A 25,687-nucleotide genomic window follows, 5' to 3' on the forward strand; every position below is an offset into this window, starting at 1 on the left:
TGAATGTTATCCACAAAGTAGCCAGTGAAGGTTGTTTCCCCGTGCAGCAGCGAGGCCTTCAGCTACCAAAGCCTTGTGTTTCATGGAAAAAGGGAAAAAACAAAAAGCAAGCAGGGCAGGCCGACTTGATCAAATTAACCCCTTGATTTCACCCATCCTGAGGAGACAACTGCTTTCAGCAGTCCCAGATGGTTTCTTAAAATAGACAAAGTTGCTAAACTCCACAAAAGGTAGACGTACCTGTCACAGTTGGCTTGGGAACACCCTTCAAAGAAAAAAGCAGAACAGAGAGACGAACCTTCGCGCTGGAGGGCAGGCAGGCCTGCATCTTCCTCCCTTGGCGGGAAAGGTCAGGGGCAGAATCCACAAGTTGGTGGAGGGGATGCTACAGAGCATGACAGGGTCGCAGGAAGCAGAGCTTAAAAGGGGGTACTCATCCCTCAAACCCAGCAGCTCTACTTGGAGGCCACTGGGAGTTGAGAGGCTGAGTGAGGCAGGACCGTGGGGACTGGGGGCTTCCTGAATCACATTCATCAGGACAGTCTGGGCCGGATTTTTGTGATCTCAGGAGGAAGAATCAGTGTTGCACATACACATCCGTTCCTCTGTATTTGCTTTTCCTTTTCCGGATTTTGTGAGGTGGGGGGGTGGGGGTTGTTTTGGGTTTTTTTTTTTTTTTAGCTTCCTGGGAAAATTCCTTTTGAAAACATTCCAGCCCTGTTTGCCAGACTGAAAGGGACAGAGAGATTTGTCAAAGGGGCAGACGAGGTCAGGGCCTGGGCCTGGAGGGCAGCCGCCATGCCCAGAGAGTCCAGGGAAGTCACTGAGTCAAGGGTAGAGCAAGCGAGAAAGAACAAAACCTCAGGTCACCAGTGAGTACACGGGATGCGGGGCAGGAGGTGACGAGGACCGTGACATTCACCACAAAAAAGTCTTAACAGTTCTGTGCCTGTCAACCCAATCACACCTGGGCCCAGCAAGAGGTGCCCGTTTGTACATACCCTCTGCGACGGAGTCAGAGGGTTTGAAAAAGCATGCTCTTCCTTTTTGCCTGGGGTTTCTCCCATAAGCTCCTCCTTTCTTTGAGTTTTTCAAGATAATTTTTTGTGAGGGGTGTATTTTCTTGTGGGAAAGTAGACAGACCCCAGAGGAGGGCACTAAAGAAGGGCCTGGCTTGACCTTCCAAAGGTGGAACATGTGTCTTATTACTGGGCATTTGGAAAGTCTATGGTTGTAACTCGGGGACAGTGAGCTTCTTACTCCTTTAAAAAGTGGGACAGTACAGTCCCCATCTAGTGTTTTTTCAGTTTTTTGTGTTTGTTTGTTTGTTTTTGAGATAGGGTCTCACTCTGTCACCCAGGATGAAGTCCAGTGGCACAATCACAGCTCACTATAACCTCTAACACCTGGGTTCAGGCAATACTACTGCCTCAGCTTCCCAAGCAGATAGAATGACAGGTGCACACAACCGTACCTGGCTGATTTATTTATGTATTTAGTTAGTTAGTGTGTGTGTAGACACAAGGTCTTGCTAGGTTGCCCAGGCTGGTCTCAAACTCCTGGGCTCAAGTGATCCTCCTGCCTCAGCCTCCTAAAGTGCTGGGATTACAGGTGTGAGCCATTGTGCCTTAGTACTTTGGACAGAGTGGAAAGGGAAGCAGAAGCTACCAGTGTGTGCTGATATATAGGACCCTGCAGTCGCCTTCTTTCCAGCCTTCTGCACAGAACCAGACAGGGCCCCGGGCTCTGATCAGACTCTTTTTATTGTTTTGTTTTTTATAAACAAGTCTCAGGTAGAAAGAGAAAGAAAGGGAGGAGCTAGCTCTCTGCCTTCTCAGTCAATTGAAATCGTGGAAACCAATGGACTTCAGTTAGCCCTACTCATCACTGCTGGGAGGGAAAAGACATCCATACTACCCTTCCCTGTGGCACTCCTGATATTCTCAATGCCCCAGCAAGGGTCATCTTGGTTCCTAGGGAGAGAGAGAGATGCTGTTTTGTAAAACCCTGGCCCAGGGCAAACAAGTCCAAGAGGGGTTCGGGCTTTCTCCCTCCTAACCCAGTTCTCCTATGGTGGGCCCAGACTCCTCGATTATGTATCATCTTGTCCTTACCCCTTGTCATTTCTTTTGTTTTGTGTTGTTTTGTTTGAGACAGAGTCTCACTCTGTCACCCAGCTGGAGAGCAGTGGTGTGATCATGGCTCACTGCAGCCTTGACCACCCAGGCTTAAGCTATCCTCCCACCTCAAGCCTCCGGAGTAGCTGGGACTATAGGAGCACAACACTGCGCCCAGCTAATTTTGTATTTTTTTTTTGTAGAGATGGGATTTCACCATATTGCCCAGGCTAATCTTGAACTCCTGAGCTCAAGGGATCCGCCCGCCTCAGTCTCCCAAAGTGCTAGGATTACAGGCATGACCCACCACACTCAGTCCCCTTGTCACTTCTACAGGATTCCTCCCTCCCCCTCACTCTCTCGATCCCCTCCTTTTGACACTCCTCTACAAGCCCTTGCCTACCTTCCTGTTTTCCATTACCCCTTGGTCCACCCTTCCCTAGTCCTCTCCCCTCATTTTTCTGCAATCTATAGCCCCTACCTCTCGGCGTTTCTGTCCCAGCCTTTGGCTCTGGCTCCGGCTCCGACTCCGGCTCCGGCCAGGGCCCCGGGATCCCCTAGAGCTGCTGGAGCCCCTGGAAGAGTTGCTGCCAGCCGTGGAACAGGTGCTGGTGCCCTGGCCCCGGGATAGGAAGCTTGGTCTGCTGTACGGGAGCCAGGCCTCTTCTGCAGCACAAGAGCAAAAGGCAGCCAGGAGCAGAACTTCCCTGTCACCCACCCTGCCACCCTGACCACAAGCGCAGCTCTGGAAGAAGATGGAAGGGCAGGCACAGAGCTCAGCCAGCCTGGGGCTGAGGAGCAGCAGAGTGCCTGGCACATGGCCTTGACATCACGGGTACTCAGAACGCTGCAGGGAAGCTCCCAATCAGAGGGAGCCTTGTGGGGAGCAGGGACAGAGCACCTAGACCCCAGTCCTCTCATCTGGGCTTCTATCCTGGGAATGAACACAACTTGGGACTTCATGGGATTGTGCTCAGAGAGAGCTAGAGAGACAGGGGAGTTTGATGTGGATCAAATGCATGGACCTAACTAAAGAGAGGGCTGAGCTGGTCTACTATTGGACCCCAGTCCCAAAACCCACAGTCTCTTGTGGCAGCAGCCCTCCTGCCTGCCCTGGCCCTGCTTACCATCCGGGTGGGGCCCCCGCTGGGCTGCCAGGGGCACGGCTTGTACCACTTTCATCTCCCCACTGCGCTCCCGCTCCAGGGAAGACATGCTGCCTGCTGCCCTCAGCTCTAGGGCCCAGCTCACCTCTTCCTCCGGCGGTGGCAAGGGAGGTGGGGGCAAGTCTGGGGAGGGAGCTGTTTTCAGCGGAGCCTTCTGCCACTCCTGTCACTATCTTTCTCTTACCTGCATTCCCTGGCACCAGGAGGCTGCCAACGAACAGCCCAAGATTGGGGTTCACCTGTTCCCTCCTCCAGCCCCCAGAATGTGCCCTTGGTTTCCTGCCTGTCCCCCCACCATTTCTGTCACCATATCCCAGGTACATCCCCCCTCACCCCCAGGACTGTTCTCCCTCCTGTAGGGAAGAGCCTTGGGTTTCTTCCGGAATCGAGCATGGGGTCCTTGAAGTGGGGGAGTCATCTCCCCATTCCCCTGCCAGGTTCTGCCTATAGCATTAGGAGATGGGAAGAGGAATGGGTAAGGGCAAAGATCAGGAAAGGGGCCTAAGGGTGAAGGGGAAGCAAGCACTGGAGGGGTTCAGGGGACAAAAGGAGGTTGTACAGACTTACCTGGGGCACTGCTGGCTATGCTAGGGGCAGGACTGGGGCTGAGGTGGGGCGAGGCTGCAGGGCCAGCACCCAGGCCAGCAGGCCTCCCTTCACGGATGCCCAGCATGGGCTGGGATACACTAAGAGGGGAACTCGGCCCAAGGGGCATCCTCCTGCAATGACAGGAGGCCTCAGCATCTGTTCCCTCCACAAAACCTGAGTGCCTACTATGTGCCTGGCACTGTGCTAGACACCCAGCCTAACAGATAAATGAGACACAACCCGTCCGCCCATAAGTCCTCCCAAGCTAGAGAAGCATGAGGAGAGCCATATCTGAAATGTCTCAGGAAGCTTGCTGACCACTCCAGCGAGAGCCAGTCTAATGGGCATGAGAGATCTTGTCAGCCTCCATATTCCTATCCAAATTACACTTCCACCCCGACACAGCCCTGAGACTTCTGTACTCCAGATCCATCCATCCATCCATCCATCCATCCATCCCTCCACTCAGTCATCTACCGAGTAGATATGTGTAGAGGGTTTGTAATGAGTGAGGTACTATATACCTCCCTACCTGGGCATCTGATGGAGACGGGGCATGTCAGTTGGGGGCTGGGGAGGGTCAGGAGGTGAGGGGGTAAGAGTGGCTGTGGACTGCTGTCCATAGGAGGGCGTGGGAGAGGGGGTTTCCCTTCGGGATGGAGTGACCAGGCACCCTCCACTGGAGCTGGGCTCCGTCAGGTGGCTTCTCTCAGGCATTGGTGGGCACCACTCCTCTGGCTCTGAGCTGGTGTCAGAGGCAGGAGAGAAGGAAAGGGCTGAGTTGCTTCCATACCTTCCCTTTGGCTTCCCTGCTGCCCCTTCCCCTTCCTCTACCAGCCTCTCTGCATCCCCCAGCAGCCCATGGTCTGGCCGCAGGTGTGTGGGCCTGGAAGCAGGGAGCATCCCTACCTGCCCTCCAGTTCCTCCTCGGGTCCCTCCAGGCAGCTCAGTTCACAAGAAGGAGGAGGTGGGGGTAGGGCTTCTGGCCAGTTCAGAGAGGGCATCTGCACAGGTTTCCCCAGAAGCTTCACTCTGCCTCCCTTGGCTCCTGAGGAGAATAGGATGGAGACACCCGGACAACAGGCAGGAAAGAGCCAGAGATGAGACCGGTCAGAAGGAAGTGCCAGGCTAGGTGCCAGAGGGTCAGGGAGGAGGATCCTCTTTGGGAATACCCTGGTCAGGGCTAAACGGGGTTTCAGGAGTTGGAGTCATACCACTGTCCCCCTGGCTCCACTCTGGAGGAGCATACTGGCTCCAGGGGCCTGCATCCCCTGAGGGATGTTGGGGGAAGCCCCCATGGAAGGTCTGCAGCTCCTCCCCCGCTGGGTCAATGGTGCTGTAGACAGGACCCTCGCCTGGTGCGGCTGTGCCCCGGGCCGTCTGAGCCAGATACAGGGAGATTCCTGCTTCTGCAGAGAAGAAAGAGGGAGGCCAGGGGGGCAGAGACAGAAAAATAGAGGACAACAGAATGGAGGGTAAAGGGAGATCCCACGGGATCAACTTCTTCCTCCACACAAGCCTTACATCCTAAACCAGGGTGGAGGTAGGTCAGAGAGGCTCCCCCAGCTCACATCCTCCCCAGGGACTGACCAACCTCAGAGAGACTGGGCTCCCGGGCGCCCTTCAGTTTGCCCCAGTAGTCGGGAGAAGTGTGCTGAAGCCAAGTGAGGGAATGAGAACTCCTCACCATTGTAATATCTGTCGTCCGGGTCAGGATTGCTGGGGCAGCAGCTTCCCCTGGGTTCCTGGGCCGAGGGGCTTCGAGATGGGTGGGGCCACGAATCTGCCAGCCATGGGTAGGGGGCGGGGCCAAGGCCCATGGGTGGCCTGAGTGAGAGCAGGTGAGCGTTGGGGACAGAGAGCCTGAAGAGGCCAGCAAAGGAAAGGGAGGTGGCGATATTTGGGAGTTGCGGGACAGTGGCAGTGGCGGTGGCGTTGGGGTGGGAGGTGGCCATGCTCCCTCCACCTGGGGCGGCAGCGGGGAGGAAGAAGAGTGGCCTCTCGGTGGAGGTCATCCTGGGGAGATGGGCTAAGAGAATTACCTAGAACTGGCTCCAGAGAGGCCCTCTGAGTGCGGGAAGGACACTGGGGAAAATGACGGGGAGAATGTGTGAGAGAAGGGCCCTCCTGGGGGGTCTGAACCCCAGTGGGGCAGAGATGGCTTACCTGCCGGTGTGTAGGCAAAAGAGGCTTCCAGAAAGGAACCCGTGGGAGAAAGAAGAGGGGAAATGAGGAGAAGGGTCAGAAATACCCCTATACTTGTCCACTCCTCGGCCCCGGTCCCAGTTCTACCACTCAGGCTGCACCCTGGATCGATTTCATCAGAATTTCTGGGCGGTGGGACTCAGGTATCGGTATTTTTCTCAAGCTCCCCAAGTGATTCCTATGTATAGCCAACCAAGATTGAAAACCACTGACCTCAGACACCTCAGATTCTCTCCAGAGACGTCCCTTACTAGGGAGTAGCAGAACTCGGTCACCTCTTTTCAGCGAGCCCCGCCTTTCCATTCAGATCCCGCCTCACAATTTACTGCCTGGGATCCTGGCCACACCCCCTCTAGCCAGGCCCCGCCCCCCGCCCTTGGAGTGGGCTTTCTGTCCTCGAACTTGCCCCTTCTTTGTGGAGACGGTTGCAAAGCCTGGCCTCCTCGCGGCGTCTTAGGGGCAAAAGCCACCCCTCTCCCCAGATCCAGATCCCGCCCCGTCTTGGCCCGCAACTCTCCCGAGTCCTGGCAGCAACTCGAGCCGCCCCGCGTATCCCACCCCTACCCAAGAGGCTGAACTCCCGGTGAGACCCCTTCCTCCCGACCCGGTCCTCACTCGCCAGAGGCTAAGCCCCTGCCCCTCCCCATGGCCCGCCTGGCTCCGTCCGCTCAGGGGCCGGGCGCTCACCCGTGTAGTGGCTGAGCTCTTTGCGCTGTTTCCGGCGCCGGTAGAGGGCGGCGCAGAGCCCGAGCAGTAGCGCCCCGCAGGCGGCGCCACTGCCCGCGAGGAAGGCGGGCTTCCGCAGCACCCTCGCTAGCCGCTCCGCCAGCCCCGCGCCCACCTCCAGCCCGGGCTCCAGGTACGGCGGGGACGCTGTGGGGGTCAGAGAGGTGAGGGGAGGAGGGGCGCGAAACCCTGGAACTGGGAAAGGGTCATTCCCGACCTGGCAGGCACAGTTACCCCAGTTGGGGGCTTGCCCCGCCCCCGCCACAATCCCCAGCAGTGCCCTCGGGTGGACTCACGCAGCTGCACCAGCACCGGGGCACTGGCCACGCCCACGCCTGCGCTCGTGGCCGCCGCGACCAGGGTTCGATAGAGGAGACCGGGAACCAGTCCTCGGAGCATTGCGGAGCGTGCCCAGCCTGCTGCAGACCGATTGAGGTGAAAGCGGCTCTCATTGCCCAGGCACCAGATCTAGGGAGGCCGAGTCCCGGATTTAGAGTCAGAAATGGGGTTCTTAGCCTCACCGGGAAACTTAAGGCTTCAAATGGTAGAGGAGCCTTAGACAGATGTAATGTGATTCAACCTGGAAACAACACTTGGAAACCTCTCTCTTCTCCCCTAAACTCATCCCCAACCCTAAAGCCAAATCTATAATAGATTTCCTCCACCCTAATTCTAGCCACTAGGTCCTCCCTCTCCCTCCCAGCCTGGCCCTCCCATCTAGTCCCTTCTCAGTCCCCCTACCTGGTACTCCGTGATGACCCCATTTTGCTGGGAGGGGAGTGGAGGTTCCCAGGACACAGTGATACTGCTGTTGCCATCACCCCCCAAGGCCACCGCCACTCCCTGGGGGGGGCCACTGGGGGCTGGGCCAGGGTGGAGCATGGTGAGAAGGACACAAATAGTCATTGCAAGCTGCCCCTCCTGCCCCAACATTCCCCCTCCCTGTTCTAACATCTTAGGGAACTGAGAGCCCTTCCTTCTCCCCATCCTCTCACCCTGCTCTCATCCTGCAAATTTTCATCCCCCCTCCACCCCCACCCGTTCTTCCCTCTTGTCCATCCATCTGTTCGGTGGCCCTCCTTACCCTCCTCAGGAATGCTCCTGGTCACAGAGAGGCTTTCAGCTCCCAGCCCCTCCTGGCCTTGGGCTTGCACCTTGATCTGGATTTGGGTCCCTGGAGGGAGTCCTCTTAGCACAGTACTTTGCTGGCTTGGGGACTGTAGGTCCAACATTGTCCAGCTTCCTCTGTCAGGGCCTGCTACCCTCCAAGACACCCGGAAACCTTGCACCAGCTGGACTGGGCCATCCACCTGTGGGAGACAGGACAAGGCACACCAGAGCGGGAGGCTGAGGCCATACAGGCCCTCCAGGCCCAGCCCCTCCTCCACTCATGCCGCCTTCCCCAACCACTCACCTCCCACTCTCCCATACTCACTCTTGGAGGCCCCCGTGTGCCTCATAATCATCCCCACCCTGAATCTCCTCCCCATACCACACTCACAATCCAGGACACCTGCAGGGTCCGGGGTCCCAGCACTATGGGCTCCTGCAGGCGCACAGCCACTTCAGCCAGTCCCTGCTGGCCTCTCCATGGGTCCTCCACTGGCCTAGAGGGGCTGCTGTCTGTTGACCAAAGAACCTACTCAGCAGAGGCCACCAGGGACAGGGAGACACGACTGAGAGTGTGCTCGTGTCCTACCTCTGCCCTGCTCCACTTAGTAGAGCACACCCCATGGTCAGGAGGGGACTGGTCAGGGAAATAGCTTCCAGATGTGGGCCTCGGTGTCCAGCTAGCATAACTACACATGCATCCTTTAAAGGCCTCAGTTCCTCATCTTTAAGATGAAGATGGCCCCTCCATGGTCCATTCTAGTCTTAATAATCTATATTATTTATGGGCAAAAGGCTCAGAAGTCAGAAGCTGCCAAAATGAATGAATACCTCTCTCTTTCCTTCTTCCCTCCTCCCCTCTCCCTGCCTTCCTCCTCCCTTGTCTCTTCTATGAGAGGCAAACGTGATCTCCTATTCCAGGCCGGGCCACCAGTATAGACCTGGCATAGCAGGAAAGAACTTTATGAACTGCCATGGTGTCATGGTTTTGGGGGAGAGGAATGCTGTATGATGTAACATTTCATGCCCATGAGCGCAGGGACTCTGACCTTACCCTGTGTACGGACAGGCTCAGAGACGGGGCTGGGATCACTGAGGCCCCAGGTTCCCACTGCTCGAACCAGAAACACGTAGATGGTATTAGGCTGCAGACCACTGACTGTGTGTGTCTCCAGCTGCACACCATCTGCCACAGTATGCCACGTGTTGCCAGCTGCTGGGCTACAACAGGAAGGAGATCACAGGGTTGTCTAAACCAGGAACTCCCAACCTGCCTACTCCATCTCATCCACTCTCTATGAACCACCATTATGTCTTCCCCTTGGGAGAGGGTATTGGAGAATCCCGCCTCACAATAGCAAAGACCCTAAGGGTATAGGATCCCCTCCTTTTAACTCTCCAGGTCTGCATTCAAAACTTTCTCCATACCTGAAAGCCTCTATCACATAAGATGTGACTGCAGCCCCAGTCTGTGGGTTGGGCTCCCAGGTCAGGGTAATGCTGTTCTTGGTGATCTCAGTGACCACTGGCTGAGAGGGAGGCCCCGGAGGGGTACTGGGTTCTGTAGGGGGGTCTGGTGATACTCCCCAATCTTCTGCAGTGGGAGATAATCTTTAAGTAGAAGGATAGGCAAAGGCTAACCCTAGTGTAAGCTGTCTCCTTCCCAGGGGAGCTATGGAGCTCTGAGCAGTGGTGATGGTCAGAGTGGGCTATAGTCCCCTACTCACATCTGCCTCCCATGGGCACCACTACTGTCCTCCTCATCCTCACCACCGTAACCATGGCATTTGTGACATAAAGTTAATCCCGGAGTTTGAGGGGGTATTGACTACCTGTTGAAGCGGGTTTGGAGGAAGGTATTATCAAAATAAGGGAACAAAGAAAAAACTCACCCCGCATCTGAAGCCAGCCACTCCATGTGGCTTCCCCTATGGAACTCTTGGCCACACAGCTGTAGAAGCCCATGTCCATCTCCTGTAAGAGAGGGCAGAGCACTGGCAAACAGAGTGCAGCAAGATCCAGTGAGGGGGTGGAGGCGGGTAGCAGAAGGATGGGAAGATGTTGGACACTAGGTGCTCTGAGAGAACAGAGGGATAAAGGCCCAGTGAGTACTTACTTGTGTAAGGAAAGTGGAGCAGATAGCCATTCTCAGCTACTAGGGCCCCAAGGATGACACTCACCTGCACGCTGGCGATGTACAGGGTACCGTTGGCCATTGGCTTGAACTGGAGGTCATCCCCCTGCAGCCACTGCCCATCCTTCTTCCATCGGACACTGGGTTGAGGGTTCCCAGTCACTCTGCATGGCAGCCACACGGAGGAACCAAGCACCAGCGTCTGATTGGCTGGTCCCTGGAGGATGACAGGAGGCAGCCCATCCAAAGAGGCTGAGAGAGGAAGACCGTGTGCACCTCAGGGGAGGAGCTTAGGGCCTGGTGGCCAGCCCCTTGTCCTCATTCTCTACTCCTTCACTCTCCCTCCCCCACCCTCTGAAACTTCTGGTGATCAGAGGGGGCTTTGATAATCATCTAAGTCTCTGCCCAGGACCAGCCATTATTAGTGGCTTCTGCTGCTGGTTTCCAAACTTCAAGGACATGCCTCAGGAACACACCTCTCCTCTTGCAGACATAGTATATAGACTCCTAGAGAAACACATCACTTTAGGCCATTATTTCCTCCCAAGCCATGGGTCCAGCCCTATCTTCATGGACACGTACCTCCTTTTATCTCCAGCAGGGCCTTGGCCAGGATGCTGCCAGCCACACTGACAGCCTGGCACACATAGTACCCAGCATCCCCACGCTGCACCGCAGTGATGTTGAGTTGGCCTCTTGGAGAGACTGAGAAGCGCCCTGTTGGCTGAAGTGACTGACTGGGGAAAAGTAGGACCTGGAGACAGAGCAAGGAACGAGGGTAGGGAATGAGCAGGCAACTGGGCAGGGAGAGGTCCCCATTCCTGTCAATCTCAAAATTCAGAGAATTCCTAAGATTCTAGTTCATTGTCTGTCTCCAGCAGTGATGTGACCTTGGGCAAAGTAGTTAAATTTATTCACAAAAAAAATCAGGGAATTTTATTCAACAGTTTCAGAGTCCACTTCCCAGCTCTGTGACTTACTAGTTGGGAAACCCTGAACAAGCTATTTAACCTGTTTCCCAAATTTGATGCTTAGAGGATAGTTAGAAAGATCACATGAAGTAATCATATGAAAGTCTTCTAACACATTGTGGTAAACACACTCCTCTTCTTCCTGCTTTAACGATTTTCATTAGATAGATCCATGGAAGCTAATCCATTAGATTAGATAGGAGGCAGGTTTGGGTCTCAGGATAAAGGGCGCCATGCTGAGACCCTGACTAACACCTGCTTCACCCCCTACTAACCATCACCGTTTTTATTCGTGCGAGAATCTAATTAGAATTCAGCAGTCCCAGGTGCTAGAAAAGATGTTAGAAAATTGTGGCTGTCGATTTGGAATGAGGTAGCAGGTTGCCTTGTTTTCCAGCAGAGTGGAGCTTGTCATACTTATTTTATCTTGCTGACCCTGTTTCCAGTAGCAAAATTCCCACCCTTCCTTTAGAGAGAGTTATTTATGTTGTAACTTCAGTTAATGTTCATTCTGCTTTTGGATTTTGAGATTTGCTTGCAAGGTTCAAAAGGAATGACTGTGAGCTCTCCCTTGTGAAAGTCTCTTGTGGCCACTATAAATAGAAGAGCAAGTAATTTTCTACCCTGAGCAGCTTTGGTTCAGTAGTGTTTCCAGAGCAGTGTGTTATGTCCAAAGCCAAAGCTCAAGGGGTCTAAGGGAGGAGAGATAAATCGAGTTTGTTACATCCTCAGGATAGCCTTGCCAGAAACAGAAGGATTCTCTAAGAAACTACCGTCCCGGACTGTTCTCTACCACCTAAGTGTATTATTATCATTTATTAAAAAGTGTCCCAGTGTGTTCCAGGCCTTTTATATTCATTATCTTATTTAATCCTCTCAAATAACCTGCAAGGGTTTCTGGGGGCTCCCAAAGATAAAACAGAAGTCCCAGAGAGAAGTTTGCAGAATGTAGAGGGAGGGAGGCTGAGCCGTGGAGGGAGGCTGAGCCACAGAGGAAGGCTGATGGGAAGCTCCTTGGAGATGGCCACCCACCTGACTCCCCTCCTTCTGCCAGAAGATGGCAGGTGGGGGGTTTCCTTTGGTCTCACACTGGAAAGTCACACTGTCTCCAGGAGCTGCTATCTGGTCCTGGGGCTGGGTCACCAACTGGGGTGGGACTGGGAAGGGAAGGTGAGAAAAAGGAACAGGGAGTCAGAGGCACTAAGAAAGGAGACTGCAGGAACAGGAGAGAGGAGCTCCAGCTTAGCTCAAGTGTATAGGAGCAGATATCCATCTCTTCCTGCCCAGCCTGCTTAGCGTTCTCCTCCTCCCACTCCTTGCAGAAGTCTCAGGTGTCCCACCCACATGCCCTGCTCTGCCCTTTCTCCCTCAGTCTCCTGCCAACCATCCTCCTTCTTCCCTTCTACCATTCCTGCTGCAGGCAGTCCCAAGCACAGCCCTCACCGTGAACACTGAGGGAGCCAGATGCTTCAGCGCGGCCCACACTGTTCTCCGCCACACAGGTGTACGTTCCCTCATCTTCGGCACTCACATGCCCAATCCAAAGGCTGTGGTCACTCCGGATCTCATACCTGCTCCACTCCCCACCCCAGGCTGGGTTGGCCACAGCTATAGACCCCTTCTCTCTCCCCCAGGACAGACACCAGGGTCAAGGTACATAAAGACAGGCAGGACCCAGCAGGGACAGAAGCTGGTTACCCGTGGACAAATCAATGGAGGTAGGGACTGGATAGGGCTGGGCCACAGGCTCTAGGGAACAGACTTCTCTGTGCTCTCAAGTGAGAATGTGCCTGCCTTCCAGTTTTCTAGGGCAGAATAGTCTCTTGATCAGGTTGGGTCTTCCTACAGGCAGAAGGGGACCTCTCACCTGCCTGTGGGCAGTTCCCCATCCTCCTTGCGCCAGCGTAGACTAGGTGGGGGATCTCCCTTCACCTCACATAGGAAATTCACAGGGGCATCAGCCAGGACCACCTGATTCACTGGTCTGCGCAGGAATGAGGGACGCTCTATGGAGTGGTAGTGAATGAACAGTCAGGGTGTCTGTAGGGCTACTTACTCTCCAGGCTACCTGTTCCCATAATTTCAAAATTCCCTGTGCCTACCCAGGACCACGACTTCGGCTGCCGCACTCTCCCGTTCTCCCGCCATGTTGGAGGCCACGCACACATACGTGCCTGCATCGCTCTTGAGTGTATGTGACATCATCAGCTTCCCTCCACGGATCTGCAGAGTAATAATGGTAACTTTGGTCCGTTTCAGCTATCACAGTGTATATATATATATGGTGTATATGTGTTTATATACATATGTATAAAGTTTATTTGATCCTCACAGCAAGCCGATAAAGACGGCCAAGGAAGCTGACCCACGTATCACATGGGAAGTTCCTGGGGCATCATGCCCCGCCCCCTTTTTTATACCAATTCCATCTTCCTTATCCCTCCCTGTATAGTTGACTCTTAGTCTCTGGTGAGCTAATGCCCTGATCTCAATCTCCAGCCTTGAAACCTCCAAGACCCTTAGACCCAGGCCTTCCTGGGCCTTTGAGCCTTGTCCCAGACCCCTACCCTATGTCCCCTCTCCTGGTGGGGTCCCCGGTCATAATCCCGCCCTCACCGCGATCCTTCCTTCCTCTTCCTTGAGTCTTGCACCGTCCTTCCTCCAGGACACCGAAGGCTCCGGGTGGCCGCGGGGGGGCGCGCATTCCAGTACTGTTGGCTCCCCCACTGCCACCACCACGTTTCCAGGAGACTGCCGGAAATCATCACGGAGGACTGGGTGGGGAGGGGGGCGGGGAAGAATAAGCAGGGTGTAAAGTGACATAACTGGCTGAGTACACAAGGAAAGTGTTGTCTTGAGAGGGAGTTGATCACCACAGACTGGAATTCGTTCCCAGGTGAGAAAATACCAGCCTGGAGTCAGATCCACTTCCTTCTCTGGCCGTGGTGTGGCCATTAGAGATCAAAGGTCGCGGTCCCAAAGGAGGATGCTGAATGGGCTGAGGTCGTTGGGGCTGGTTCTGGGTCTGATTGCCCGGTGCCCTCCCGCCTACCCCGGGCTGTGGAAGCAACCAGCTGACGATCAACTGACTCTCACCTGCCACTTCCAGCGAGGCGTTTCTGCTCGCTGCTGCTCCCAGATAGTTGCGAGCCACGCAAGTGTAGACACCTTCGTCCGGCCGCGCGCGGCGCCCGTGCACGATGCGCGGGAAGAAGAGGGCGCCGCTGGGCAGCAGCAGGCGGTGCGCACGCGGGTCCTCGCGCACAGTGGCCACACGCGCCCCGTTCTTGTACCACTCAATGTTGGGTCGGGGTCGGCCCTCAGCGCGACAGGGCAACGTGGCGGGCTCGCCTCGGGAGACCAGCAGATCTGGCGGCTGCTCCACGATGCGGGGCATAGCGTCCTCCGGTCCTACCCTTGACCCTGGGGACAGGGGGTGACGCAGAGAGCTCAGACCCGGACATTGTGGGGACAGATTGAGGCTCCAGAGGGAAAGATAATCCTCTGGTCGTCCCATCTCCTGTGCTTCTCTGCTGGAGCTCAGTCCCCGCCCCCACCTCCACCCCCTCCCTGCCTACCCTCTCCCTCTGCAAGATCTAATATCTCCCTATTGGCAGACGTTCCGCAGTCCTCGTCTCAAAAGAAGATGCCTACGGACAGGCCGGTTAGTAGAGGAATCCGGACATAAACTTCTAGACCAGCTTTCTGGACCACCTAGAGACCTCCATCTCCTCTCCTGCCAAGTTTAAGCGGGAGTGGCTGAACCACCACTTGGAGAGTAGACCCCTCCCTCACCTCCTGCCCACTGGTTTCCATCTCCTACCTGCACTGGTTCACGGATCGTCCTTGCTCAGTGAACGACCATAAACCGTGCACTGGAGCCAACAATTGGTGACCTCTGCAAGGTCCCGGCCCAGTGAAATTGGGAATGTGGACTGGCCTGGGATCCCTTATGAAAGGGAACACGGGAGTGATAGGGCCGGGACTAGAAGGGCTTGTCAACCTGGATTCTATGAGTCGCACAGAGTCCTTCTTACTGACACCCCTGATAATCATGCTTCATTTCAAGGGTCCTGTGAAATCACAGGAATTGAACTCAAAGAGCAGTAGAAATATTAGTTAAGTCTCCTTTTCCTGAGAGGTGCATAGTTTCCAATAGATTATCCTACTGGTTGATGTTCCTCTACTTTCCCTGTTCACTTGAATCAGTTCATCCACATATTCTGTCCCACCTGTCACTTGGCCTGCAGACTTTGGCCTGTTTCGCCTTCTGCAGTACGGTTTGGGATCCCGGAGCCTGTTATACTCCGGCACTCTCAGCCTCTAGTCCAGCCAACAAAAGTGGATTTGTAACCCTTGGCGGCCAGTAGGTGCCACTGCAGCCTTGAATAATCTGGTGTAAAATAACCAGGGACCACTTCAAGCATCTGTTCTGCCCCCTGCCCCCTCCCCTCCTACCCTGTTCCAAAATCTGCAGGAACCTCCCGGTTCCCGCCCACGTGTGAGTTTGGGTTTCATTTCCCGCCCCTCCTCTTAGAAGTTCTGTTGTAGACAAAGCTGGACAGGCTGACCAGTGCTGGCGCTGTCCTGAGAAGTTTAATTGCCTGTAGTCAAGAAGATCGATTTCTGTCCCGCTTGGGAGGATAATTTTCTCTATTTCCCTTCCAATTGGAAATCTCTGCTTTTCACCCGTCTCTTCTCCTCCATCTCCTCCCATTCCCAATTTTGGAACACCCCGTGATGAGCAACACTGCAGTGACTGAGAGCTCAGGTGTTGGTGTTGAACCAACCAGGGCTGGAATCTCAGACTTTGACCCTTCCTAGCTGTAAGAACTTGGGCAAATTATTTAACTTCTCTGAGTCTTAGTTTCTTTATTTGTGATGTGGGAGTAGTGATAGGGTTGCTCTAAGACCATAACGTATGTAAAGCATTGGGGGATAAATGTTACTACTCTGCCATTATTTAAGGGCTTGTGTTCCCAGCACATGCACCTTATCTTGGCTCCTACAGGCTCTACCTGAATCGAATTCTACCAGACCCCAATATTCTTTTTTCCCCTTGGTATAGCCCTCAGGTGTAATGGAAATAGGCTGATCTGTTATCGCCAGGTTTTGCTTCATGCTGCTTTTGTGACGATTAGGATACTATTCACTCTATAAAGCATTTTCTCAGCGGCAAAATGTGCCTGTCAACACCTTCCTTACATACCTCACTAAGTTTTCGAGCTTAGATGAGACTAAGTATGGTGAAAACACTCTGTAAACGCGCTAGGTGAGCAGAAGCGGGACTCTGCGGAGTGCCAGCGAGAGGGGGTCTGTGCTTAACCTCCTGGGAATCTAGGAGGGTCAAGAGGTTGGAGAATCGGGCTCATCCCCCATCGTCTTTCTCCCCACTCCTTCCATACGGAACACACCCTTCTGGTCGGTCCTTTCCCCCTAATTCCTGTAGACACAGCTGCAGGCGCCCTTTCCCTGGAATTTCCCCCTACCCTTCCCGGTCTCAGGAGATGCTTCGACTGCAGCCTAATGAATAGCTAATGGCCATGCTAATGAGGCTCAGGGGCTCCTCCCTCAGCACCTGATGTGCCCCACACATAAACACACACATATTGCCCAGGTCTCCTTTCTCTCCACCTTCGAGTCCCCAGCACAGTGCTCGTCACTAGACTCGAGTGGGTCGAGGCAGAGGGATGGGGACCGCGTGCACCTGGAGGGAACCACACGCGAAAGAGCCCGGGAAAGCGGGGGTTGCCGATGCTGCAGGCAGGGGGCGCGCTCCGGCCTCTCCGAAGGCTGGCGGCGGCCGGCTCCCGCAGCTTCCCCGCGGCGCTAGATGAGAGCGCGCTGTCCCAGTCGTTTATTAATCGCCGTAATTAGCGGTAACGACCTCGCAGCCAGCTCCGCCCGCCCGCCACAGCTCTGCCGGGGTGGGCCGGCTGAGAGTCCCGCCGCTGAAAGACAAACTTCTAAGTTTCCTTAAAATGATCGCCGCCCCTGTCCCCTCCGTAGCAAACACATCCAGCATTTTGGCTTCCTCAGGTCCTAAGTGAGTTCTTGGGAAACTTCGGGATTCCGAAGACCAGCTGCCTGGGTGGGTCACCGAGTGACCCGGCTTGGCCGAGGCCGGGGGGAGACCGTGCCCCCTCCTCTGCCCTCCCTGCGCTGGGCCCGGGCCTTTCTTAGCTCGGACTTCCCTGCCCGTCACCAGCCACGGTTCTTCTCACCTGGGGTGGGCGTTGTAGGGGAAGGGAAGGAGGTGTAAAAAGACTCAGTAGATATCTTCTCCCAAGCCCTCGACCTCCCGCGGGTACCCCCACTCAGGTGCTCCAAGCTCCAAATTATCCCTTAGCCCCCAAGACCCAGGGAGGCGCTGGGAGGCGCCGCTCAATCCTGGACCTCGGGACAGGAGCGCTTCTCCTTCCCTTCCACGCCGCCCTCTCACTTCATCCCCATCCCAGGATCCCATATCCCCAAGAGGCAGGGTCTCACCGTTGAGAGAGGGATCGCCGGGAGGCAGCAGGGTGTGGTTGAGCGCCGCCAGCGAGGAGTTGAAGCCCAAGAGCAGCTCGCTGGAGTTGGAGATGTCCCCGGCCAGAGAGTCCGCAAACAAGTTCATCTGCAGCAGCGTTTTCAGCAGGTAGCGCAGCATGGTTCGACCCAGCTGGGATCGGGGCAGGGGGCTCGGGGCCCAGCCCCTGGGTCTGAGACCCGTGGGCCGGGAGCCGTAAGCCCCTCCACAGCCTCTGCGCGCTGCGGCAGCCACGGTGCCGCTCTCCTGCCGGCTCGCCTGGGTACGGTCGGTGCCTCCTCGTGCCCTCCTCCTTCCCTCGTCCTTCTCTCCACCCCCCAGTGCCGGAGTCCCCTGGGAGCTGGGCAGGCGGAAAGCAGGTGCCACGCCGATCACAGCGTAATTAAGGGATTAATCCACCTCCCTCCACCCTCCCACCCCTACCGCTACAGTCACTATCTGGGCAGGAGACTAGAGTAGCGTGGCTCGCGAGTTGGAGTCCCCGCCCCGCGCCCCAAGCCTAGCGTTCTGTTCTGGACGCAGCGGGAGTTTGTCCCTTCTTTCTCAAAGCACCCAAGATGAGGGATGAGGCTCTGTCGAACTCTGCCCTTTAGAACAGGAATCTGTCCTCTATTTTCCCTAACCTTATGGAAACTGAGGCAAAGTGCAAGCAATGCTCCTTGCTGCCAAAGCTTCAACTTCCATTCTCTCTCAAGTCTAGGGATTTGGCGACGGAAGTGCAGGACACTGGGGTGGTTTGCAGCAAGAGCTGGGAGTGGGAAGAGAACTCCAAGACAGGTCCACCTCTCCGCCCTCTGGTCCTCTGTTCTGCAGCCTGGAGGCCAGGGGATGGTGCAGCCCGCCCCGACCCGGGAGTCCTGCTCCAAACGCCCTAATCTAGGAGTTCCTGTAGGAGACCGAAAGCCAGGGAAACCCAGGCAACTTGCATGTGCTTGAATACTTTTACATTACTCTGCTTTGACATTTTTTATTAAATTGTTTTACGTTTTTGAGGAGACTGAAATGGAACCAAGGATTCTAGGATAAAAACAAAGATAATATTATTTTTGTAAAGGCATGTGGGATTGATGCAACATTCGTGCAAATCTGTTCAAATCTGATAACAGTCGTCCTTACTGGGGGGCGAGAAGAAAACCATGCGCCCCCACTCCCACCTCCCACTTCCAGTCGCGGTCTGCTTCTGACTTGTCTGGGGTCCATTCTACCTGAAGAGCCCCCAGTAGACTGGAGATGGCTTTGGGGTGTCTAGGAAAGAGAGGACGGGGCATTCCTAACCTGAGGTAAGGCCCTGCTGATTGAAGAGTCAGTGCCTGAGTTCTGGCTCAGCCGTCAGGCTCCGGGATGAGACAAGCTTCATGGGGTGACTGCTTCTGACCCCAGAGGGATGGGTGCTATACAGTCGCAGACGCGGGAGTAAGCAGAATCAAGAATTGAAGTATTTCAGGCAGAGCTTTTTGAAGGGAACCCGAGACGTTGTCAAGGGTTGGGGGGCTTGTTCCAAGCCTCCTTCCTCAGTCCAGGCGCCTGGCTGTGAGCCTCCAACTATGGGTGTTTAGGTGCATTCCAACCCTAGCAGTTCTGGGCGGGACGTAGAAAGGCTGGAAGCACTAAGTGTGGGGGAAGGGGGGAGGTGGGAATGAGGATGGGGCTGGATGGACCCCCACCCCCCGCAACGCAGCGCCCTGGGAGCTGTCCTCTTCAGCACCTCATCTGCTGGTGCCTGACTAGGGCCCTGGAGCCCCCACAGAAGACATAAATCTGAGCAGACCCTGAGGCTGAGGACTGGGGTAGGTGGGAGACGGGCTAGAGACACATCCTTTCAAAAGCAAGAAGATACTAGGAGATTTGACGCCCCTCCCTTCATCGCTCCAGGGTTGGGTGGTATTCAGATAAGAGAGAAGGTAAGGGATATATTTCCTACCCGAAATCTATTCTTCAGGAATGACCAACACGGAAGTGGGTTCTAATCCTATGTTTGCCAAGTACAAGACGTCGCCGCTTTGGACCTCAGTTTTCCCATCTGTTAAGGAGGAATTGGAGTGCTTGATCTACTCTGACCTGTGAGATTCGAGGCTCCGGGGCCCTTTGCTCCGCCCCCTGCTGACCGTGGTCACCTGGGTTCCATCACACCAGCAGCTGAACCGGAATAGAAACCCCGCGTCCTGGCACCAGGCCCTGCTCTGGGGCGGAGGGGGCCAGAAACCCTCCCACCATGCGGCTCCTGCCCGGTCCTAATCCCCTGATTTGCTCCCGGCTGGCCTCTCCGCAAACACAGGGCCTGCCAGCGTCTAGGGGCTTGTCACCCTGTTAGCGGATTTGTTCCCGGAGACGGCGCAGTTAATTGGCCCTTTATGTGGGGATCAGGGCGTATTTGCTCAGGGTTCCCTGAGCGGAGGCGCGGCTCAGCCCGTGGGCAAGGCTGCTTCACAGTCCCTGTCATGTGGGTTTGGAGGGTGGACAAACAGCAGGGCCACTCTCCTTTCCAGGAATCTGCTGTGTCTCCTACACCTCACCTCGCCTGGGTTCTCTCTCATTTTCACTCTCCACTTTTTCTTGTTTCTCTCTGTTCTTTCCTTCTTTGTACTTCTCTGTATCTTGATGATACTCTCCTTTTAAACCAAACTCAGACCTAAGCCAAGAGGGTTGAGTTCTCCCAACTGGGGATATCACAGAATAAATACCTCCCAACCATAGCCCCTCCCTTTTCCTCCTCATTCTCTAGTGTCCACTAGGGGGGACATTTCATAGTTCCCTCCCTTTTCCTCCCCATTCTCTAGTGTTCCTAGGGCCCTGGGCTGGGCAGAGGGCAGTGAAGAGTGGACAGAGAAGGCCGAGCAGAAGTCACACCTACCAGCTCTTCTGCAGCCCTGTCCCCACCTTGCCTTCTTTACTGAGAGTCAGATAGACAGCCTAGAAACCGACCCTGCCCCTGTCCACATCCAACTTCTCTCCTGGTTACCCCCATAGGCAGTTCTGAAAGGGGGTTGCCTCCTACTAGTCTCCTTGTTGCCTGCTCCACCCTCTGAAAATTACCAAGACAACTCTTTGTCCTTTTGCTGGAGTGGGTATGCAACTCATTGCAACTATGTCCATTTCCTAATTTGTCAACTGTAAGTGCCTGTACAGCACCTAAAATACTGAATAGGTGCCCTGCAATTGAAGGAGCCTCAGCCAGGGTCCATTCATTCTGTTGACTTATAAATATCCAACTTAGGCTGGAGAAAGAGTCAGAGCTGAGTTTAGAGCCCCTCCCTTCTACCGCCTCAGGAAACTACTTCTTTCCCAGAGTTTTACCAACAATACATACAGTCCAGACATTAGAAAGGGTAAGAAAAGGAAACAGAGGTTTTGAAGGAGGGTTGGCAGAAAGAAGAGAGTAGCAGGAAGCAAGGAAGATGGGGTGAGTTGAATTTGTAGAGTTAGGGGCTAAGTTTGTTCTGATAAGATTATAGCATCTGATGGGAAGAAGTGTGTGTGTGGGTGTGTGTGTGCATGTGTGTGTGTGGGTTCACAGGTAGAGCTCTAGAAAAGAGCCCTGGGCCAAGAGTTGATGAGGTAATATGGAAGAGGAATATTTCTTTCCTACAGTGGTATTTTGGGTGGGTGGATTTGCAGAGGAACATGGGAAATGGGAAGGGCAAGTGATTATGAGTAAGGCAGGAACCCTACACAAGAGTGGGGTTTTGGGAATCATGAGCCTCTAAAAGGACTCTCCATCCCACCCCCCCACGGTGTGTGTGTGTCTGTGTGTGTGCATTCACGTGCTAGGGCAAAGAATAGCTACCCCAGGCTAACTTCCTTGGCCTAGTGCCAGTGTATCGGCCAGAGAATGTGGCTGGGAATTTTCAGTGGCCAAGCTGGGGCCATATGGGGAGGCTTACTTGGTGGTCTAAAGCCTGCATGCCAGCTGGTAGTGGATGAAGCTGCTGGCATGTAATTGCCCAGGAGGGCAGTCTGAAGACAACCCCCCATTACTACCACTGCCTCCCCCCAATGCACACACACACTGTCCAGTCCATTTTCATCCCCCCAGAGCCTGTAGCCTCTCATCACTCTCTGCCTGGACCCCTTCCCAGGGCATTAATAAATATTGAGTGTGAGTGTGTGTGTGTGTCTGTGTGTGTGTGTGCTGGGAGGGGGACAAGGAAATAACATCTGCCCCTTACCCCTACTAGGGTATGCCTGTGAATGGCCCAGCAGGGCTGCTGGCTTCAGAGTCATGATGCCAGGGGGCAGTGACCTAGCCAGCAGGGGCCAGAGAACCAAACAGGAGGGGGAATCAGAGAGCAAAGAGCAGGCACCCAGCTGGAAAGCAGACAGCAGGAGCCTGCCCCTGGCAGGAGCCAGAGTGTGTTGGCTCAACTCCTGTAGCTGCTGAGATAATAAGCCAAGGCCCCCTGCATGAGAGTACCCCTTTCCCCACAGGGTTCCAGTGGAGGAGACTATGGGAAGACACTTTGCAACACACGCTACCAAGTCTGGAAATCTGGAGGCAACTGGGCAGAAATGTTCACATCCTGATACAGATATGACAAAGGCCAGGGAGAACAGGAGCTTTCTTGGTTCTTTTTATAAAACTAGATACAGAGCAAGCTTCCATAAGTACACGTTTGGTGACTATACCTGATTAAATAGTTAGTCCTCACAACTGCCCCTGCAGAGCCCACTAGACTTCTCTGTCCCTCCTTTTGCATTACAGCTGCTGTAAGAAAGTACCAAACACTAGGTGGCCTAAAACAACAGAAATGTATCCTCTCACAGGTTAGAAGCCTGAAATCAAGGTGTCAGCTGGGCCGTGGTCTCCCTGAAGGCTCCAGGGAGGGATCTATTCTTGCCTCCTCCAGCGTCTGCTAATTACCAGTAGTGCTTGGCCTTTCTCGTCTTGAGGATTCATCACTCCATCTTTGCCTCTGTCTTCTCATGGCCTTCCCTGGGTGTGTGTCTCGGTGTCTCTTACGCCTTCTTACAAGGCCACCAGTCATTGGATTAGAGTCCACTTTAATCCAGCATGACCTCACCCTAACTAATTACATCAGCAAAAACCCTCACTTTCAAATGAAGTCACATTCTGAAGTTTTGGGTGAGTAGGAATTTTTTTAGCGGGGGCAACGCATTTAACTTAGTGTACCCTATTTTCCTGTACTTCCTTCCTCTTCTGCTCTCTCCGTATTTCTGATACTCTTCCAGGGGTCTATTATTTGAGTTTTTAAAAATATTCTTGTAATGATAATCATAATGCATGCTCAGGTAAACATATTCAAGCTGTACAAGAAATTATAAGTTGAAAAGTCTAAGTCCTCACTCCATCATTAAGTCCTTCTTTATCCTACAGATCCAGTTGCCTGGGTAGCTACCACTGGTTTCTTGTGTGTCCTTTCAGATTTTTTTTAAAAAGCATATATAAGCATATGTACCTCTATTCCTTCTATTTTTATTTATTAATATATTTTTTGAGACAGGGTCTCACTCCGCCACCCAGGCTGGAGTGCAGTGGCATGATCTCCGCTCACTGCAACCTCCACTTCCCAGGTGCAAGCGATCCTCCCACCTCAGCCTCCCGAGTAGCTGGCACCATAGGCATGCACCACCACACCCAGCTAATTTTTCTTATTTTTTTGGTAGACACGGGGTTTTGCCATGTTGCCCAGGCTGATCTTGAACTCAGCTTGGGCAATCCACCTGCCTTGGCCTCCCAAAGTGCTGGAATTACAGGTGTGAGCCACTGTGCCTGTCCTCTCTATTCTTTTAAAGTAAAATTAGCCAGGCATAGTAGCGCAGGCTTGTAGTTCCAGCACCTTGAGAGGCTGAGGCAGGAGAATCACTTAAGCCCAGGAGTTCAAGACCAGCCTGGGCAACACAGTGAAACCTTTGTTTCAGTTTATTTGTACTGTTCTGCAACTTGCCTTTTTTAACCCATTGATATTTTTAGGGCATCTCTTTACATCAGTTCGTGTATCTCCACCTTTTTTTACTTTACTGGCTGCCTAATATTCCATTCCATGGGCTTATTGTACATTTGTAATCAGTCCCCATTTATGGAGGCTTAGGTTATTTCTGGCTTTTTGTTTTACAAACAATGCTACCAATAAACATCCTACACCTGTATCTTCATACACATCTAGAGTTGTAGAATACATTTTAAAAAGTGAAATTATAAAGGCAAATAATAGCTAACAACAGCTAATGTTTATTGAGTGGTTCTGTTAGTTTCTTCATTCAGCAGATGTTCACCAGGTACCTACTGTGCGCCAGACAGTTCTGGATGTGCAGGCTATCGGGAATGAGAAAAATCTGAGCACTTTACAGGCATAATCTCATGTAATGTTCATAGGAACCCTGTGAGGCAGGTACTATTATCTCCAGTTTTCAGATAAGAAAATTATGCCTAAGAAAGGATAGCAAGTAAAGTAGCTTGACTTAAGTAACTGCCTAAAGTTATATAGCAAGAAGTATGTGCATTTATATACGTGTATGTTTTTTTGAGGTGGAGTCTCACTCTGTTGCCCAGGCTGCAGTGGCTCAATCTTGACTCGCTGCAACCTCTGCCTCCCAGATTCAGGCGATTCTCTTGCCTCAGACTTTTGAGCAGCTGGGATTACAGGTGCATGCCACGGTGCCTGGCTAATTTTTGTATTTTTAGTAGAGATGGGGTTTCACCATGTTGGCCAGGCTGGTCTCAAACTCTTGACCTCAAGTGATCCGCTTCCCTTGGCCTCCCAAAGTGCTGGGATTACAGGTGTGAGCCACCGATCCCAGCCCCATTTAAATTTTTCATATATATCATCACATTGCCCTTCAAATGGTGCCACAATTGACAGTCCCACAGCAGTGTATGAGAGTCTCTATCTGTTTGCCATGACCAAATATTATTTTTTATTTTTTACAATTAAATAAATATGTATTTAATTACTGTAACATCTATATAGTTAATTCTGAGTGAACTTGAGCACATTTTCATATGTTTAATGGGCACTTACACATTTTTTCCATGATTTGCCCTCTTGTGTCACTGGGGAAAATTTGTTATTTGTCTCATGTGTATATGTTGAAAATTCCCCGCAGTTTCTCATATAATTTTTGACTTGAAAATATTTTACCAGATTTTAAAAAACAAAGTCAAGTGTATTAATATATTTCAATATAGCTTTTCAGTCTGTTTCATGCTTAGACTTTCCTCATGCTAAGATTACAAAAATAGAATCTTTACTTTCTTCTAATAATTTCTCAGGTTTGACATTTTGCATACAGATCTTAGATGCATTTAGAATTTATTTTGGTATGAAGAGTAAGGTAAAAATATGGTTGTTTCTTAGATAAGCGGTTGTCCCTGATTCCTTCACTGATCTGCAGAACCACTTCTCTTATATGCTGAATTCCTATTTATATTCCTAAATGTGAATAGGAATCTCTGTTCTGTTAGTTGATCTGCATGTTATTACCCATGACAGTACTTAACTGTTCAATTATTATAGCTCTGTAACATAGTTTACTACCTGATAATTTCCCTTCATTACTCTTAATGTTTAGATGTTCTTTGGCTATTCTCATTTTTTTTCAGATGTCCTTAATTATTTTTCTATTAAGCTTTAGATCCTTAAGCTGGAGCTGCAAGGTAAAATTTTAAAAAAGTAATAATAAACAAAGCTATAGGAAATATATATATGTGTGTGTGTGTATGTATGTGTGTGTGTGTATATATATATATAGATATATATATATTTTTTTTTTTTTGAGACAGAATCTCACTCTGTCACCAGGCTGGAGTGCAGTGGCCCAATCTCAGCTCACTGCAAACTCCACCTGCAGGGTCAAGCAATTCTCCTGCTTCAGCCTCCCAAGTAGCTGGATTATAGGTGCCTGCCACCACAGCCAGCTAATTTTTGTATTTTTAGTAGAGACAGGGTTTCACCTTGTTGGCTGGGCTGGTCTCAAACTCCCAACCTCAGGTGATTCGCCCACCTTGGCCTCCCAAAGTGCTGGAATTACAGGCATGAACCACCATGTCTGGCCTATTTTTGATATTTTTATTGAGTTACATTGAATTCATAGATTAAGAAATTTGACGTGTTTACAATATTGATTCTTTTCAAGAACAAATTATAGGCTGGGCATGGAGGTTCATGCCTATAACCCCAACACTT

At 52.7% G+C, this 25,687-nt stretch overlaps 1 protein-coding gene and 1 long non-coding RNA gene across 4 annotated transcripts; one reads left to right on the forward strand and one right to left on the reverse strand.

Annotated features, from left to right (window-relative positions):
• Positions 1-1,741: 1,741 nt before the first annotated feature.
• Positions 1,742-17,852, reverse strand: ROBO3 (roundabout guidance receptor 3). 3 transcript variants are annotated; one of them, XM_010384622.2, is made up of 28 exons: positions 17,507-17,852; positions 14,114-14,440; positions 13,634-13,791; positions 13,120-13,240; positions 12,885-13,023; positions 12,461-12,588; positions 12,050-12,174; positions 10,629-10,800; positions 10,093-10,298; positions 9,805-9,886; positions 9,341-9,506; positions 8,967-9,133; positions 8,304-8,425; positions 7,887-8,112; positions 7,544-7,665; positions 7,099-7,270; positions 6,764-6,949; positions 6,038-6,061; positions 5,914-5,956; positions 5,559-5,698; positions 5,086-5,280; positions 4,781-4,919; positions 4,404-4,616; positions 3,851-4,002; positions 3,617-3,727; positions 3,245-3,406; positions 2,599-2,783; positions 1,742-1,973 (listed from the first exon to the last, which is right to left on the reverse strand). In XM_010384622.2, exons 1-28 carry the CDS (start codon positions 17,664-17,666, stop codon positions 1,962-1,964), a joined length of 4,155 nt encoding a protein of 1,384 aa, XP_010382924.1. In that variant the 5' UTR covers positions 17,667-17,852; the 3' UTR covers positions 1,742-1,961. The 3 variants fall into 3 exon arrangements, with proteins under 3 accessions (XP_010382924.1, XP_030774687.1, XP_030774686.1); XM_030918827.1 differs by lacking the exons at positions 7,099-7,270; positions 7,544-7,665; positions 7,887-8,112; ... (11 more) ...; positions 14,114-14,440; positions 17,507-17,852 and having other exon boundaries at positions 5,559-5,734; positions 6,764-6,821; XM_030918826.1 differs by lacking the exons at positions 6,038-6,061; positions 6,764-6,949; positions 7,099-7,270; ... (13 more) ...; positions 14,114-14,440; positions 17,507-17,852 and adding an exon at positions 6,290-6,402.
• LOC115893660 lies at positions 6,805-13,704 on the forward strand. The gene is made up of 3 exons (XR_004053722.1): positions 6,805-6,935; positions 7,080-7,237; positions 13,124-13,704. It is a non-coding gene; the product is annotated as an uncharacterized LOC115893660 (long non-coding RNA).
• Positions 17,853-25,687: the final 7,835 nt, after the last annotated feature.

The sequence above is a fragment of the Rhinopithecus roxellana genome, chromosome 15, assembly GCF_007565055.1.
Source record: "Rhinopithecus roxellana isolate Shanxi Qingling chromosome 15, ASM756505v1, whole genome shotgun sequence".
NCBI classification, from domain to species: Eukaryota; Metazoa; Chordata; class Mammalia; order Primates; family Cercopithecidae; genus Rhinopithecus; species Rhinopithecus roxellana.

What these genes read in the sequence shown, in the direction of transcription:
- ROBO3 (XM_010384622.2), bottom strand. Translation starts at nt 17,666, where the DNA reads ATGCTGCGCTACCTGCTGAAAACGCTGCTGCAGATGAACTTGTTTGCG. An exon ending in AGCCGAAGTCGTGGTCCTGG is followed by an intron (nt 13,024 to 13,119) that starts GTAGGCACAGGG and finishes ACCACTCCATAG; the next exon opens with AGCGTCCCTCATTCCTGCGC. An exon ending in TGGCTGGCTTCAGATGCGGG is followed by an intron (nt 9,507 to 9,804) that starts GTGAGTTTTTTC and finishes CTCCCACTGCAG; the next exon opens with AAGATTGGGGAGTATCACCA.